Source organism: Megascapheus bottae, chromosome 16 (assembly GCF_031878675.1).
Source record: "Megascapheus bottae isolate mThoBot1 chromosome 16, mThoBot2.hap1, whole genome shotgun sequence".
NCBI classification, from domain to species: Eukaryota; Metazoa; Chordata; class Mammalia; order Rodentia; family Geomyidae; genus Megascapheus; species Megascapheus bottae.
The window spans coordinates 38,535,555-38,553,774 of record NC_143524.1 but is presented as its reverse complement, the minus strand read 5'-3'; the positions used below and the strand labels follow the sequence as shown (position 1 = coordinate 38,553,774).

The 18,220-nt window shown below is 43.4% G+C and overlaps 1 protein-coding gene across 3 annotated transcripts in view; it reads right to left on the bottom strand.

Moving 5' to 3' along the window:
• The window catches only part of Dennd5a (DENN domain containing 5A), a 78,556-nt gene extending 69,135 nt beyond the window's left edge, over positions 1-9,421 (bottom strand). For all 3 annotated transcript variants that reach the window (XM_090348177.1, XM_090348178.1, XM_090348179.1), the window contains exon 1: positions 9,274-9,421. In XM_090348177.1, coding sequence (XP_090204303.1) covers positions 9,274-9,406 — 133 coding nt within the window. In that variant the 5' untranslated portion in view covers positions 9,407-9,421. The remainder of the gene's footprint in view (positions 1-9,273) is intronic.
• Positions 9,422-18,220: the final 8,799 nt, after the last annotated feature.

The following is an 18,220-nucleotide window of genomic DNA, read 5'->3' as shown; positions in this document are numbered from 1 at the left end:
ATCAGTGTGAAACCCTCTCAGTCATACTCAGCCTAGTAATCATAAATACACTAAACTAAAATCAAGCACAGAAGATGTACTACAGGGACATTCAACTAATATCTGCCTTACCTAAGCTACAGGGACATTCAACTAAATATACAAAGAAAATCTAAAAGGCTGGCAATGATCATTCGTATGATGTCATCACCTTCTGGTCATCACCTTCTGAAAGACAATCCTTTTTCTCTCTCTTTAGACCCTATGTCATCTTCAGCAGGAACTTAAAATATAGGTCCTTGCATGTGAACTCAGCTTCCTGAGACCTCTAACCCATCTAATGGTGATTTCTATCCAAGAACAACAGGAATTAAAAGAACTAAGCTAAGCAGGGCACAGTGGTTCATGCCTGTAATCCTAGCTACTCAGGAGGCTGAGATCTGAGGATCAAGGTCCAAAGCCAGCCCAAACACAAAAGAACCTGAGACTCTTTATCTCCAATTAACCTCTAGAAAATGAGAAGTGGGGCTTGGTTCAAAGGTAGGGTGGTAACCTTAAGCTGAAGAAGTAAAGGACAACATCCAGGCCCAGGGGTAGGGCAGTAGCATTGAGTTGAAGAGCTCAGGGACAGCACCTAGGCCACAGTTCAAGCCCTATGACTCACTAAATAAATAAACTAAACTAAGCCAAACCCAAATACATATTCCACAGCACTTAGCCAAAAAAATAAATTTATCAAAGGATATTGATCTAGAAAAGCATGTTGGCAAAGGAGGCCTTAGGCAAAAAAAAAAAATATATATATATATATATATATGGATATATATATTAACCTAGGAAGGAAGGGTTGAGCAGAATATAAAAGAATTAGTTTAGGCACCAAACATTGACTCAGGATTTCCTCCAAGAAGAGCAGAATTCCAATTATCATTACAGTAAAATCCACTTGTTTCCAATGTGATTTTCCCTATCTGAGGAAGTCAAATGGGGTTCTCTTATGTTCTAGGAATATATTGTCTTGCCAAATAAATTCAGCATGTTTAAAATTCCCTTGGACTGATCTATAATTATTTCCTGTATGATTCTCTCTCCTCTGCACTTCTTTTTTGTTCTATTTGATGAAAAAAAAAGAAAGAAAGAAAAGAAAAAGACATGACCTAACTTAGGAAATCTCCCCATGCTAGAATACTAATTTGCCAGGGGGAGGGAATAGGGAGTTGGATAAGTGGGAGAAAGTGAGGGATGGAGTAACAATGAACAGAAACAAATGTGCTCATTCCCTTAACTATGTAACTGTAAACCCCTGTTCATCACCTTTTTAATTAAAAAAAAAATACTAACTAGTCTTCTAGCAATAGTCACTGGTAAGTGAGATAAGCCATAGAATTTGAGTCTTGCTAACAGGGCATGCGAGGTGGCTCACATCTGTAATCCTACCTACTCAGGAGGCTGAGATCTGAGGACCAAGGATCAAATCAAGCTAGGCACAAAACGACCTGAGAATTATCTCCAGTTAATCCCTAGAAAATGAGAAATGGGGCTTGGCTCAAGGGTAGGCTGGTAGCTTTGAGAGGAAGAGCTCAGGGACAGCACCCAGGCTGAGTTCAAGCCCCATAACCCACCCCCCCCAAAAAAAATTGAGTCTTTCCAAAGCTAGTCTAATCTGACCTCCAGAGCAGAGACGCCTTCTATGAAAACCATGAGAAAAATTGGCAAAGAATCAACCTGATAGGAAAATCAAAATTGAGTTCATACTCCCCATTGGAAATTGGTTCATTAAAACTATTTTTGTTATGGTGGTAATAATGATGCTGGGGATTAAATCCAAGGCCTTTTATACACTAGGCAAGTGCTCTATCACTGAGCCACCATCACCAAATTGTTTGTGGGGAAGGGAAGAAAGACTTGTATGGGTAGGTATTGCAACTTGAACACAGGGCCAGGGCATTGTCTCTTACCTTTTTTACTCAAGGCTGGACCACTATCATTTAAGCCACTTCCAGCTCCACTTCCAGCTTTTTGATAGGTAACTGGGCTCAGTGTATTCAAGTGTTTAAATTCACTCAAGATACTAACCAATCTCTCATCTATACCCAGCCTCTCCTCTTCAATGTGTGTTTGTGTATGTTCACTGGTACTTGAACTCCTCAGGCTTCTCACTCAAAGCTAGCACTCTATCACTGAGCCACATCTCCACTTCCAACTTTTTGCTGATTAATTGGAGATAAGAATTTATCTGCCTGGATTGGCTCTGAATCTTGATTCTCAGATCTCACTCAGCCTCCAGAGAAGCAGAGTAGGTGCAGGCCAGGAGTACCTGACTTCTCTTCTCTTTGCAAGGCCCTCTGCCAGAGCCTGAGAAAACTGAAAGGATGAAAGAAACTAAAACATTCCTATCTCAATGCTTAGGTATGAGTCTAACCAAAGGAACTTACAAATCAGTTAGAAATTGGTCCTAACCCAAAAAACTGGAGGAGGAAGAAGAGGTCATCTTGTAGGAGGTCATCTCATAGAAGGCGCAGTGACCACACAGTGCCAACTGCTCCCTAGCCAGGAGCAGTTTCCTCTGGGACTAGACAGCTTTGTTCAGCTCCCATAGTCCCTCTCCTGCCCCTCTCACCAACTGTCTCCTGTCCACTTGCGCCTTCCCCATCACACACTATAGCATACCAGCACTGCAAGGCTCCTGTGAGGAGCATTTCCCTGCCTCCCAGCGCCCCTCCTAACCCACACACACCTGCCTCTCCCAGACAAGGCTAACTTCCCACTTAGCTGCAGCCTGCACCTGCTGCGCCCCCACTCCCTTGTGGAGAGATTGCTCTCTGAGCTCTTGGTCTGGGAACTTCCTCTGCTCCTCCACTGTTGCCTCTGGATTCCCTTAAAAGTGGCCTGGGAGGGTTTCCCTGGCCTTAAGGAGGCCCATGCCCCATCCATTCTGACATGCCCATTCTGTCTGCACTGGCATCAACAGGAGGTGCTCAACCCCCACCCAAACTGTCCCCAGTGGCTCACATTTCGACCCCTCACCTCACCTGGTCCCCTTGCACTGGGCTGGACAACCCCTGTGGGGAACAGGTAAAAGGGCAAGAGGTGGGGCCCCATCCTCCTGGTATCCCCATGGGATCTAGCTAGCATCCCCACTTCTGCTCTAGGCTATTCCCCTCATGTGGGGGGCACTAATAAGGAGCTCGCCGCTCACCCTGCCAACCCCCTCCCTTGCCTACCCATCCTCCAAGGTTCTGGTTCCATCTTTTCCTCTGTTCACAAACCATCTCTGGAAAGTTGTATTGATTTTTTGTTGTTGTTGTTGTTCAAGGTTTCATTCTTAAGACATCCATCATTGCTGCTGCTACCAGTGCTCCCAAATGTTCAGTTCAACATAGCCTCCCGTTCAGCCTGCATTCCCTCTTCCAACATACTTCCTGGGGAAGGAGGTCTGGGGCGTGCGGCCTAGGTGGGCTGAGAATCACCACAGTCCCAGGGAAGGTGGGGTCCTGCCCCTAGGATGCTGCAGCTGAGTGTGTGGGGGGGGGGTCTGTATTGATTGTGTGAAGAAGGGTATAGGATCCACTGTCTCTCCTTGTCCTGTTAGGGGAGGGGTGGCCATTATTTGCCCCAGCCTGGGGACAGTTTCCTATTTGTAGTTACTTGAATAAAAATATCCTTTTCTGGGAAAGAAAGAAAGTTGGTCCTAAACGCCTGGCTTGGTGGCTCATGCCTGTAATCCTAGTTACTCAGGAGGCTGAGATCTGAGGATCACGATTTAAAGCCAGCACTAAAGTCCATGAGACTTTTATCTCCAATTAACCACCAGAAAATTGGAAGTGGTGCTGTGGCTCCAGGGGTAGGGCAGCCTTGAGCTGAAGAGTGCAGGACAGCATCTAGGCCCAGAGTTCAAAGAAAAGAGAAAGAAAAGAAGAAATTGGTCCTAAGCACTACAGAATGAAACTTTCAGGTAGAAATAATGGAAACAAGAGCTTTATCTTGTGTGAGTGTTGTTCTTAATGTACTACATTATTTCTCTTCTCTTTTTTTGCCCTTTGGTTAATATATTGTTACTGTATCTTACTTTATTACCTGGTATATTAAATATACGTTTGTTTCTTTGAAATAGGAAAAGGAAGGAAGAAATCAAGATGATTGGGAGGGGGTGGGAAGAAGAAAATGGGGACAAAAACATGAGAAAGGGGTATCAATGTGTGAGAAGTAATGCACCCACTACCTGATGAATCAAGCTCTATACATTACCCTGACAATAAAAAAAGAAAGAAGGAAAGAAAGAAATAATGGAAGCAAACAGATTTCACTTAGTATGTATCAGTAATAGAAAACATAAATCAGAAGTATATCTTCCAGATTTGCTTATCTGAAAACCAATAAGCAGACACCCATTTCTAAAATTTATTAGATTTGATATTCCATTTAATGGATTGCCTTCCTCTCTTTCCAACCTAAAGTGCTTCCTCCACTAATCCAAAAGGAAAGCAAAATTAAATTTGACACCTTTCCCAGTTCCTTGCACATCAAAGAATGCTTAAATGCTTGAGACTGAAAGAAGGGGGAAAAGATGCTAGCAAGAGATGCTGATCCAGTGATCTGAGTCTACATTCAGCACAGCAAGCTCTATGCTTATCATTAAACAGATTAGTAAATCTTTTTTTTTTTTTTTTTTTGGTTAGTCCTGGGGCTTGAAATCAGGGCCTGAGTGCTATCCTTGGGCTTTCTCAAGACTAGAGCTCTACCACTTGAGCCACAGCACCATTTCCAGCTTTTTCTGTATGTGGTATGGAGGAATTAAACCTGGATCTTCGTACATGCTAAGCAAGCACTCTACCACTAGGCCAAACTCCTGGCTCCCAGACTAGTAAATCTTAATCCTTCTACAGAAAACCAGAAAGATGGCTGGGAATGCAGCTTAATGGTACAGTGCTTGCCCAGCATACATGAAGCCCAGGATTCAATTCCTCAGTACCACATAGATAGGAAAAGCCCCAAGTAGTGCTGTGGCTCAAATGGTAGAGTGCTGGCCTTGAGACAACAAAGCTTAGGGGCAATGCCCAGGCTGAGTTCAAGCCCCAGGATTGGCTTAAAAAAAAAAAAAAAAGAATGAATAAATAAATAAATAAAAAAGAAAACCAAAAGAACTTCTTTGTCTGTTCTTGGTATCCTTGAGAGTTTTAGTGCTAGCTGAAGTAACTTACTTTGCTTGGAGAAAACAGCATAGACTTCAATACTACCCCAGAGAAACTGAACGTAATACACAACTTCCTGTAGTTTCACTGACAATGACCTCATCAGTTTGAGAACTATAAAGCTGGCAGAAGAGAGAAAATGCACCCTGGAGAGTCTCAGTATGGACTACACACAGCTATTTGTATTCTGTTTTGTTTTATTCAAGGATTCCCCCTGGGTAGTCCATATTACCCTATCAACACCATCAGAAACGAAATAAAAAGGAAAAAAAAATCTTCAATCAGTGACTATTGTAACGAAGACTTATTGAATGAATAAGTCTTGGTATTAAACTATTCCAACTACATTTAAAAGATAAAAGCTGGGTGCAGTGGCTCTTGCCTGTAATTCTAGCTACTCAGGAAGCTGAGATCTTGGTTTATAATCAGCCCGAGTAGGAGTCTGTGAGACTCTAATCACCAAAAAGCCAGAAATAGAGCCATGGCTTAAGTGATAAAGCACTAGCTTTGAACAAAAAAGATCAGAGATAGCACCCAAATTCTGGGTTCAAACCCCAGGATACCTCTCTCTCTCTCTCTCTCTCTCTCTCTCTCTCTCTCTCTCTCTCTCTCTCTCTCTCTCTCTCTCTCTCTCTCTCACACACACACACACACACACACACACTCACACACACAGTCAATAGCAGATTAGGAATGTTTGACCTCATAACGCATGTCATTACTAGCAGTATCTTCTCAGCTTCATACCTATGTTTTAGCAGTTATAAATTAATATTCTTATCTTCTAAAACCAAGTGGCTACACAAATTAACAGACACCATAAAGTACAGGCTAAAAGAACATTTAATAGGTTGGGAGTAAAACTCAAAAGGGAGAATGGAGGCAAATGCAAGGCCCTTAGATCTAGTACCTATCAAAAGAAAAAAAAAAAAACAACACTGGTCTATTTCATACTTAAATTTCTTTTATTCAAATCCACTGCACTATGTTTTTTTGTTTTTTGTTTTTAATTAATTTATTTTTCCAATCCTGGAGCTTGAATTCAGGGCCTAGGCACTGTCTCAGAGTTTCTTTTTGCTCCAGACTAGCACTCTACCACTTGAACCACAGGACCACTTGCAGCTTTTTCTGTGTAGGTGGTAGTGGGGACTCAAACCCAGGGCTTTATGCACAGTAGGTGAGCATCCTACCACTAAACCACATTCCCAGCCCTATTTTTAACTTTTCTCAGCATGAGTTTTCTAAAAACCTCTAGTCCACTCAATATGATGCAGTTGAGTGTTATGAAAGGAGCACTAGACCAAGAGTCGAAGCAATGGACTAGTATAGGTCCTGTCATCCTTCCTAGCCTTCATTTTCCTGTCTGAGGTACCTTCTAGCATCAATGGTTCCAACAATTACATTGTCCCAAAGCCACAAACTTTATATGAGCAAGATGATAGCATTTGTAAAAATCTTAAGACCTGGGGCCTGGAGTTTGGCCTGGTGGTAGAGTGCTTGCCTAGCATGCACGAAGACCCGGGTTCCATTCCTTGGTACCACATACTTAGAAAAAGCCAGAAGTGGTGCTGAGGCTCAAGTGGTAAAGCTCTAGCCTTGAGAAAAAATCCAAGGACAGTCCTCTGGCCCTGAGCTTAAGTCCAGGACTGGCAAAAAAAAAAAAAAAAAAAAAATCTTAAGACCTAAAAAGTGAGCTTAGAACAATAAAGTTACTCTGACAAAAGGCATAGTATGGGCTGGGAGTTTGGCCTAGTAGTAGACTGCTTGCCTAGCATGCACAAAGACCAGGGTTCAATTCCTCAGTACCACGTATATAAAAATAAAAAATGAAAAAAAAAAAAAAGCCACAAGTGGTGCCATGGCTCATGTGGTACAGCTCTAGCCTTTAGAAAGCCCAAGGAGAGTACTCAGGCCCTGAGTTCAAGCCCCAAGACTGACAAAAAAAAAAAAAAAAAAAAGGCCTAGTATTAATTACATTATTGTTAATGATTTTTTTTTCACCAACCTGGTACTAATCTGAGAAAAACTATTTGGCCTTTGATAAAATTATTCATTGTTTTGGTTGGTCATGGGGTTTGAACTCAGGGCCTGGATGTTCTCCCTGAGCTTTTAAGCCCTAGCCACTTCTGGTTTTCTGGTAGTATACTGGAAATAAGAGTTTCAGACTTTCCTACCAGGGTTGGCTTTAAACCTTGATCTTCAAATCTCAGCCTCTAGAGTAGCTACGATTACAGGTATGAACCACTAGTACCTGGCTAAAACACTAATTTTTTTTTGAGAGGCACATTACAGGAGTTTGAACTCAGGGCCCACCACATAAGCCATACTTGCTGCCTCAATTTATCATAATTTAAAAAAATTTTTTTTCAGTCCTGGGGCTTGAACTCTGGGCCTGGGCAGTCTCTGGGTCTTTGTGCTCAAGGTTAGCACTCTACTGCTTGAGCCACAGCACTACTTCAGGCTTTTTCTGAGTAGTATATTGTGGCTTAATGGTAGAGTAGCTTGGCTAACATGCATGAAACTCTGGGTTCCATTCCTCAGTACCAAATAAACAGAAAAGGCTGCAAGTAGTACAGTGGCTAAAGTGGTAGAAAGCTGGCCTTGAGCAAAAGAAGCTCAGGGACAGTGCCTAGGACCTGACTTCAAGCCCCAGGATTGGCAAAAAAAAAAAGGGGGGGGGTTGGGAATGTGACCTAGTGGGTAAAGTGCTAGCCTAGCACTTTGAGGCCCTGGGTTCAATTCTTTGGTACCACATAAACAAAAATATATTGGCTATTAAAAAAAAAAAGTTTTACAATCTTTCCTACCCAGGTTCACTTCAAACCACAATTCTCAGATCTCATCTCCTGAGTAGAATTACAGATATGAGCCAGTGGCTCCTGGCTGACAATTCATTCTGATCATTGGAAGTGTGCATACCTTTTTCATTAGAAACACTGGAATTTTTCTAATGACAATAACACACCCCCTCCCAAAAAAAAGCCAAAATTCTGTCCTGTCATCTGTAAAGCAAAATCAGTCAACAGGAGGATGAATTTCGAAAGAGAAACTTTACAGTGAACAGTGACCACATCGTGACAGAAAAGCAGAAAGGAGTTCCCCCCATCAGGTCGGAATGACATAACTTTAAAACACAACATAACCACTGAAACCCGCCAACAGGGCACTCCAGACCCCCCCCAAAAAAGAAATCTTTTCAAACTGGTACAATTTAAAGGCTGCAATAATACTGAGGTGGAATTCATGGGAATTTTATAGTGCTGACACTTTCTTGCAATGAGTTGTAAATCTGGTCAGGGCTCTATCATCACTTCCCCCACCCTCCCCCCACCACCAGTTTTCCTTTGAAAAAGGCAAACTGGAGAAGCATCAAAATGCATCCCAACTTCCCCAACCAGGAAACTGCTTTTTTATTCATAAAGGACAAAAATTACTTTTCATAAAAAGGCATGGGTCCCCGGGTGCGAGTCATTTCTAGTGCTCAAGGAGTTCCCATTCTTCTCGGTGCAACCCAAGTTTCAGGTCAGCACTTCGTGTCCCATGGGCAGATGGGCAGAGCTGCAACCTGTAGGCAAATCCAGGGGATCCAGGCCAGGGCCAGATTATAACGGTTTTTGAGAAACTGGTCTCACAGGTTTCTTGGGAAGAATCCAGATAAACTCTTCAAGTTATTCTGCTTTTTGTAATTTTTATTTTTTGAAAGTCTAGGTGGAAGTAACTTTCCCTTGGACGTGGGAATGTCTTCTTGCCTCCCCAGTGGAGGTGCTGGAGGCGTCCCAGGATTCAGTACAAAGTCACTCGACCTCCTCACCACCACCACCACCACCACCCCCGCTCGCCCCCCCCCCCCCCGGCCCGAACACACCTTCGCCATTCCCCGCTGCCGTCGCCGACGCGCCCGCGGCGCAGAAGGAAGCCTGGAGGCCGCACGGCCCCTGCGGCGCCCAGCCCCTCGCCCCGGCCCCCACCTCCACGTCAACGCCCCCCTGGCCGGCGCCCACCCGGCGTCCCGCCGCTCGACCCTCGCCGCGGCCCGGGACAAAGCGGGGATGGCTGAGGGGGAGTCCTATGGGGTCCCCGCAAGGCCTGGGCGCGCACTCACCCGACAGCTCGTCTGGCTCCAGTCCGGTCTCGGTGTCCAGCCCACAGATGACAAAGTAGTCGGCGAGACGACTGGGCGCCGAGCCCCCTCCTCCTCCTCCTCCTCCTCCGCCGCCGCCGCCGCCGCCGCTCATGGCGCCCGGGCCAAGCCGGGCGAGCCGTGCGGAGAGGCGCGGAGCCCCCACTCCCCGGCGCCCGACCGCCCTGAGCCGCCCCTCAAGCCGCTGTCGCTGCCGCCGCTACCGCGGCTCTGGTTGCCGCCCCCGGGCCTGGCCCGGTCCCCGCGGCCGCCGCTGCCGTGATGGGCCAGGGGGGCACCGGGCTGCCCCGCGCTGCATCCTGGACGCTTCTCCCCCGCGCCGCCGCCCGCCGAGAGCGCCGCGGCCCGAGAGAGCCTAGAGAAGGGCGGAGAGCGCCCGGGAGCCCCCGCCGCGGCCCCCGCCCGCCCGCCGGCAGCGTTGCGCAGGCGCAGTCGGGGAGGGGCGGGCGCCCAGTGGTAAAGGATGACGTGATGCTCTTCAGGCCCCGTGGGCCTTGGCTTCCCTGGCGGCTGCCGCAGCGCGGTTTGCAAACGCCACCGTCGACTCTCACCTGGACTGCGACTCCCTTTGGGTGGACTGGGCTGAGGAGGTAGGAGAAGAGTGGGCGCATCTCGCCGAGCCGCGCCTCTGGCCCACCAAACAGACACTAGAAGTCTGCAGATCTCAGCCCGGCCCTGTTATATGGGTAGGGTAACTAGACAAACATTCCCCAATGTAAACCCAACTCAATCCTATCTCCAGCCCCTAGACCTTCCTGTCCCTGCTTTTTGGTGTCAGTGATGGGCCTTTTCCCCTGTGGAGCTAAGGAAAGGCCTTCTTTTGGAGGAGATGGATTAGCCTGATTAACATGTATCTTTAATTTACAGATAGGGACACTAAGGTTCCAAGTAAAAAGCAAGGACTTTCCCTAGGTTTAATAAATTTAAGATGCTAGGAGTTTGGCCTAGTGATAGAGTGCTTGCCTAGCATGCACGAAGATCAGTGTTCAAGTCCCTAGTACCACATACATAGGAAAGAAAACAAAAAAGAAGTGATGGTGTGGCTCAAGTGGTAGAGCGCTAGCCTTGAGAAAGCCCAAGGACACTGCTCAGGCCCTGAGTTCAAGCCCCGGGACTGGCAAAAAAATAATAATAAATTTAAGAGACAAAACCTGCATGAGGACCCTGTGCAAAGGTCAGCTCACAGCTCACTACAGGCTCATTCAGAGCTTTTTCTCATGTGCGATGAGATTCCCACTATCTCACTGGAAGCCTCCGGAGACCCCTGCCACTTGGAAACTCCCACCAAGAAGTATGCATCCATCCCTGAGCCAGGTGTTGAGAGAAGAGGATGGTGTCACAGAGGGAAACTTACTTCCCAGTCCCAGTGTGTGTATTTATTAGGAAAAAAATTCAGAGGGCAGGGAGGCAATATGGCATAGTTGTTTACAAGTGTGGGTTCTCAAAACAGCTCAAAATTGAAATCTCTTGATTTTACCATTTACTATATGACCTTGGGCAAGTTACTTAATCACTAGGTGCCATCATTCAGTTTTTAACAAATATTACATAAGACAAATGCATGTATGGGTAGATTGTTGAGAATTGTGCCTGGAATGTGAAGGCACTCCATATGTATTTCAGATTATCATCATTGTACCAGAAAGAGGCTTGCTCAAGCTCTGTTCAGGGACTCTGCCACTAAGGACCTCAGAAAGAAGTGGCTTCCCCACGGGCAGAACCTGGGCTCTCTCTTGGGTTCTCTCCTCTGTACTTCTCTCAACTACTAGTTCCCTCAGGGAGGATGGCCTGGAGGTCACAGCAAACATCACTGAAAACCATGGCACTTGCTCCTCTTTGTATCTAACCTATCTGAACTGATGGGAGAAAAGTGACTGATAGCTTCGCAGTCTATGCAAGGTGATGCCCAACCTATGCTGCATGTGGCAGACAGACAGTGGAATGGGGATCAGAGAGCTCAACAGTTAGATTACAGAAAAGGATCATGCTGCAGTGTGAGGACTGAGGCTTAAAGCCAGCCAAGGCAGGAAAGTCCATGAGATTCTTATCTCCAATTAACCACCTAAAAGCCTGAGGTGGAGCTGAGCTGTGACTCAAATGGTAGAGCACCAACCTTGAGGGGGGAAAAAAAAAATCTCAGAGAAAAAGCCCAAGCTCAGAATTCAAACCCTATGACTGGCACAAAAAAAAAAAAAAAAACTCAAAAAATAGCAACAGCCTCACACTGCATCTGATAACCTACTTAAGAGGAAATATGTATGAGGTTGAGCAATGAAGAAGCAAGTGCTGATAATTTCCCCAAGTGATTCAACTTTCCCCAGACTAGTGTATGAGTATGAGCATGTGGATTAGGTGCATGTCCAAATTCATTTCTTTTTTTTTTTTTTTTTTTTTTTGCCAGTCCTGGGCTTGAGCTCAGGGCCCGAGCACTGTCCTTGGACTTTCTCAAGGCTAGAGCTCTACCACTTGAGCCTCAGCACCACTTCTGGCTTTTTTTTTTTCTATATGTGGTACCGAGGAATCGAACCCGGGTCTTCATGCATGCTAGGCAAGCACTTTAACCACTAGGCCAAACTCCCGGCCCCCCAAATTCATTTCTATGTAACTGAACATTTGTGTGTACGAATAATCATTCATGAAGGTACTTATACATAGCAAATTTGTGTATTTGCTCTCATAAATATTGTGAGTGTATGTGTGTGTGTGTGTGTGTGTGTGTGTGTGTGTGTGTGTGTGTGTCTGAAGAGACTGATGTAGACAGAGTAGTCAGATCTGAGAAGAAACTATCTTACGCTTTCCAAGCTCAGGAATGACTTAATGGGTACTTCCCTCACCCCGTCTCCTCTCCCATGTACCCCTGGATTAAAAGCCTTGTCAGAATTTAAGTAGATGGCTTTGTATGTGCTGCCACCACACCCAGCTCTCTCTTCTAGACTGTGAACCCCGTAGCCTTGTTAGTACCATCAGCTTGGGGCCAAAAACTTCCTGAGAAAGGCCAATGGTCTAGTGAGGGATAAGTGGACCAGATTCCAATACAATGATATATTTAGCTATAGCTGAGCTTTCAAAGATTTAGAATTGTCATGAACCTTGGCTGTAGTGGTGATTAGTCACCAAAGTAAGGAAAAGGAAGAAGAGAACAGGCAATCCTCAACTCTGTTTCCCTATTTCTTCACAAATTACAGAATCTTGAAATCACAACAACAAAAAATTTCAAGTAGATCCACAAACACACACACACACAGGTAAAACTTTAGAAGGGGGAAATTTAAAATTAAAAAAAAAAAGGAGTAGAAAAGCACTGATTCACACACTGAAAGGAGCAGAGAGAACCAAAGTGGCAGCCCTGGTCCTGGATATATGTACAATTATCTGAGCTTGGAAACTTTAGTTTGAACTCTAATTTAGACATCAAATCATGTATAACAACTGTCAAATCACTAAATTTGTTTTATTATTTTATGTGCTGATCCTAGGGTTTGAACTTGGGTCCTGGGCTCTGTCACTGAGATTCTTTGCTCAAGGCTACCTACCTCTCTACTACTTGAGCCACAACTCCACTACCAGTTTTTTGGTGGTTAACTGGAAATAAGATTCTTAGGAGCTTTCCTGCTGACTTTGAACCATGATCCTCAGATTTTAGTCTCTTCCATAGCTAAGATTGCAGGCATGAGCCACCAGTACCTATATTTGTTTTATTTTTATTATTTCATTTAAAAAAGTTTGGGGGCCAGGAGCAGAGCCTAGTGGTAGAGTCCTCACTTAGCATGCATGAAGACCTGGGCTCAATTCCTTGGTACCACACATACAGGAAAAAGCTGGAAGCGGCATTGTGGAAGAGTGCTAGCCTTGAACAAAAATTGTCCAGGGATAGTGCTCAGGTCCTGAGGTGAAGCAAGCTCCAGGATTGGCAAAAAAAAAAAGTTTTTTTTTCTTTTTTTTTTGTGCTGGCACTGAGTAAAGGGCCTCAGCAACACTCTTTAACATTTTCACCTAAGGCTGGTGCTTTGGCACTTGAGACATAGCACTACTTCCAGCTTTGGGGAAGGTAATTAGAGGTGGGAGACTCCTGGCTGATTTTGAACCACAATCTGCAGATCTCAGCCTCCTGAATAACTAGGATTATAGATGTGAGTCATCAGCAGCTGGCTTCAAATTTTTATATATTCTCTTCATTGTTAACACTTAATATACTAATACAAATAGAAAAGATAATCAAAAGTTTTTCACACTTGTATGCCCATCAGCAATCCATAAGATTTACTTTCCCAGAGTACTGGGGCTTGAACACAGGATAACAAAATATCTATTCTGAGCTCCCAGTTGGCAGCTTGCTTGCTTGCTTTAAGGCACAGTACCAGTTGAGTGGCAACTCAAAAGACCAGCTTGTGGGGTGCTAGCCTTGAGAAAGCCCAAGAACAGGGCCCAGGTCCTGAGTTCAAGTCCCAGGACTGGCAAAAAAAAAAAAAAAGCCCAGCTTCTCTGTGTGTGCTCTAGTACTAATACTGGGTAAACTCAGGACTTGCTACCTCTGATTTTTTTTTTTTTTTGCCATTCCTGGGTCTTGAACTCAGGGCCTGGGCACTGTCCTTGAGCATTCTCAAGGCTAGGGCTAGGGTTCTACCACTTGAGCCACAGCACCATTTCTGGCACCATTTTTCTATGTGTGTGGTACTGAGCAATTAAATGTAGGTCTTGGTGCATGGTAGGCAAGCACTCTACCATTAGGCCAAACTTGTGGCCCCTATCTCTGAGATTTTGTGCTCAAGGCTAACGAGCCTCACAGCTTGGCATTTTTGCTCCAAACTAGTGCTCTATCACTTGAATCACACCTCTACTTCATGATTTTTGCTGGTTAGTTGCAGATAAGAGTTAGATTTCTCTACCTAGGCTGGTTTTAAGCCATCATACTCAAATTTCAGCCCCCAGAGTAGCAAGGATTACCAACATGAACCAACAGCACCCGGTTTCTTTCTCCTCTTCCTCTTCTCCTTCTCTTCTTTCTCTCCTCCTCCTCCTTCTTCCTTCTCTTCTCTTCCTCTTCCTCCTTTTGTACAGATACTATGACTTAAATTCAGGGTCCAGTGCTTTCACTTTTTCATTCTCTGCTGGAGCTCTACCACTTGAACCACCTCTACAGTCCAAAGCTTTTTATTTTTAATTCTTTGGTTAACTGGAGATAGAATCTCAGAAGGCTTTTCTCTGCCTAAGATGGTCCTCAGGTCTTAACATCCTGGGTAGCCAAGATTAAAGGCTTAAGATGAGAGTCAAATTTTTTTCGAAGTTCAGTTTATCAAGTTATTAGCATTTGGATCTCACCCAAAATTTGAGTAACAGGCAGGGCGGCTACTTACACGGACAGATTGCACCAGGAGACATAACTCACTGAGTCATTAACTTATGTGCCATGAAAAGGAAAAAAAAATCTAGAGAATACACTTTTATTCATTGATGTTTTTGATTTTGATTTTTTTGGGAGTCCTAGGGCCTAAACTCAGGAACTGGGTACTGTCCTTGGACACTTTTTGCTCAAAGCTAGTGCTCAGGCACTTGAGCCATAGCACCACTTCTAGCTTTTTTCTGTGTATTCGGTACTGAGGAATTGAACCCAGGGTTTCATGCATGCTAAGCAAGCACTCAACCACTAGGCTACGATCTCAGCTCTGAAGTTTTGTTTTGTTTTGGTCAGCTGCGAGACTTGAATTCTGGGCCTGGATGTTATCCTGAAGCTCTTCAGCTCAAGGTTACCACCCGACCCCTGAGCCACAGCTCTACTTTCTGTTTTCAGGTCATTAATTGGAGATAAGAGTCTCACGTACTTTAGTGACAGGGCTGGCTTTGAACTGCGATCTTCAGATCTAAGCCTCCTGAGTAGCTAGGATTAGAGATATGAGCCACCATACCTGGCTTCGGCCTTGAAGTTCTTTTTGTTTTGTTTTTTGGGTTTTTTTTTTTGTGCCAGTCCTGGGCTTGAGCTCAGGGCCTGAGCGCTGTCCTTGGGCTTTCTCAAGGCTAGAGCTCTATCACTTGAGCCTCAGGCACCACTTCCAGCTTTTCTCTACATATGTGGTACCAAGGAATCGAACCCGGGTCTTCATGCATGCTAGGCAAGCACTCTACCATTAGGCCAAACTCTAGGCCTGGCCTTGAAGTTTTTAATAAAAGTACTTCTATGAAAAAATTCTAAATATGAAATTTAGATTACTTTAGTAATTTATTATTTCATTTTAGTTTCATTTATTGTTATATATATATTACACTCAAAATAACAAAGTTCCAGAGAGAGATTATTAACTATGTCAACTTCCTAGTTCATCTCCTCATTACAGATGCTGATCGCTTGTGGTCAGGACTATGTAACTGTTGCCCTAGTAGCATGACTCAACTAGTAGAGGACCTTCCTGGGAAGTACAAGGCCCTGAAATCAAAACCCAGTATGGGACCTGTGAGTTTGGTAGACTGTTTGCCTCGAATGCATCAAGACCCAGGTTCAATTCCTCAGTACCACATACATAGAAAAAGCCAAAGTGGTGCTGTGGCTCAAATGGTAGAACTGTAGCCTTGAGAAAGCCCAAGGACAGTACTTAGGCCCTGAGTTTAAGCCCCAGGACTGGCAAAACAAACAAACAAAAAACCCAATATGGTCAAAAACAACACTTGGTAATTATCTTTTGAGAAGGATTAAGGGACATAGATAGCTTTGTGGTACAATGCATACCTAGCTCGTGTAAGGCAGGCCCTGGGTTCAATCTCCAACATCAAACCAATGAAGAAAAGAGAAAAAAAAAAAAAAAGAATTAAAGCTTTCATTGACATTTGGCATCAGGACAAGACTTTGACTCTGTGGATATGGGTCAGTGGCTCACACCTGTAATTCTAGCTACTCAGAAGGCTGAGATCTGAGGATCACAGTTTGAAGCCAGACCAGGCAGTTTATTGGAGACTCATATCCAATCAACTACTCAAAAAAGCCAGAAGTGGACCGTTAGCAAAAGAAACTAGGAGATAGCACACAAGCCCAGAATTCAAGCTCCAGGGGGCTGGGAGTATGGCCTAGTGACAGTACTTGCCTAACATGCAGGAAGCCCTGGGTCTCATTACTCAGTACCACACAAACAGAAAAAGCTCAAAGTGGCACTGTGGCTCCAGAGGTAGAGCGCTAGCCTTGAGAAAGCCCAAAGATAGAGCCAGCACCCAGGCCCAGAGTTAAAGCCCCAAGACTGGCAAAAAGAAAAAGAAAAAAGAAGAAGAAGAGGACTTCAAGCTCCAGGACTGCAAAGGATTGGGGGGACAGAGACTGGCTATTCTCTTTGGAAAAGAAAAATATGCCCAAGCTAAACTGATACATTTCTCTAACAGGACAAAAGACTAGCACAGGGCAAGAATGTACTCTGAGAATAGAGTTACTACAACGTACATACACCAGAATAAAAACTGAGACTTCTTGAGTCAAAGCTCTCATTTTTATTTTTAAAAGTCTGATAAAAATTTACTTAATTACATTTTATACAGTAATATTTAGTGAACTTTTTCCCAAAAGGCTATGTTTTAAATTCATTTGTAAAAATAACGAAAGATTTATCATTCAGTCTCTGGTCAATAACAAAGAAAACCTTGCTCAAAATAAATAAATAATTTTACACAAAAGTCCAGGTGACATCAAGAACACAATATTAATCTATATTTTTTGTATTTACAACATATCCATTGTTAATACTGTGATAGAAAAAAATTACTAAGTCCATATTATGGAGTAAGACAGGCTTTGAGGATGCCCACACCTCTAAGAATGAATGAAAACATACAAGAATTTCTTACAGAGCTAAAGAACTTTTTCAACATTAACATTTTTTGAGATAAGGTAAAAATGAGGAAGTACTTTAGATTGGCTCTGTCCCAGAATCAAGGCTGCAGGGCATACCAAGCAGCAAAATGCATTTCAATTTTCCAGAACTATTCAAATTTAATAGTTACTATGTGAGCAGGTAATTTACTTTTTGAAACAGAAGAATAAAAACTCTAAATGGTGAAACCACATTAGTCAAAAGCAGTCCCAAACAATAGGCCATCATATAAACAAAACAAGATATCCTTGTAAATGTATCGTGCATAAAAAGGATAATTGTATTACATTGCTTAATGATCAAATGAGGTAAATTTTACAGTCATTAGAACCAATAAACTGCAATTAAACCACTAGTGCTGTGCTATTACTGTTTGTTTCAAAATAAACTAATCATTTAATCTAAAATTGGTGTTTTCAGATCCTCTACTGCGGTGCTAGAGATGTTACAACAATATATCTAAATATACATTATCAACACCAATATTATATAGGTATATAATCCTCATTTTGCATATGCAGTGTGAAAATATTGCAAAACCTAGAAAAAAATGAATGAAACAGACTGACCAGAATTTACATTATCAGACTAATCCATGATAAAAATCTAAAACAGAAAATGATAATAAGATAGGTAACTTGATATCCTATTTTCATTGGTCTCTGAAGATACAATCCCTAATGAAATTCATTACCTCAAAGATCAAGAGAGAAAGAAAATGAAAACCTCTTTTAAATTTAGTTGTTCGGTTTATGCTCTGACATTGTTAAACTTTAGCAAAAACTTGTTTTATGACAGAATCTTGTTAACTTGTGTAGGCTGTCTCAAATTCACAATCCTAAGTATCTTGAGTGGCTTGGGATGACAGGTGCACACCACTGCACCTGGCTTTGCTAACTATTTTACTTGTTAGACATAAAAATAAATATTGGATGTATTCAGACCAAGAAGTTTCTACCATGCTTCTATTGTCTGTCCGTAGCTATTTTTAGTAATTTGTAAAATGTCTAGTACAACTATAAATGACAGCACTTTTTTTAGTATGCCAATTTCTCCCTTTATTT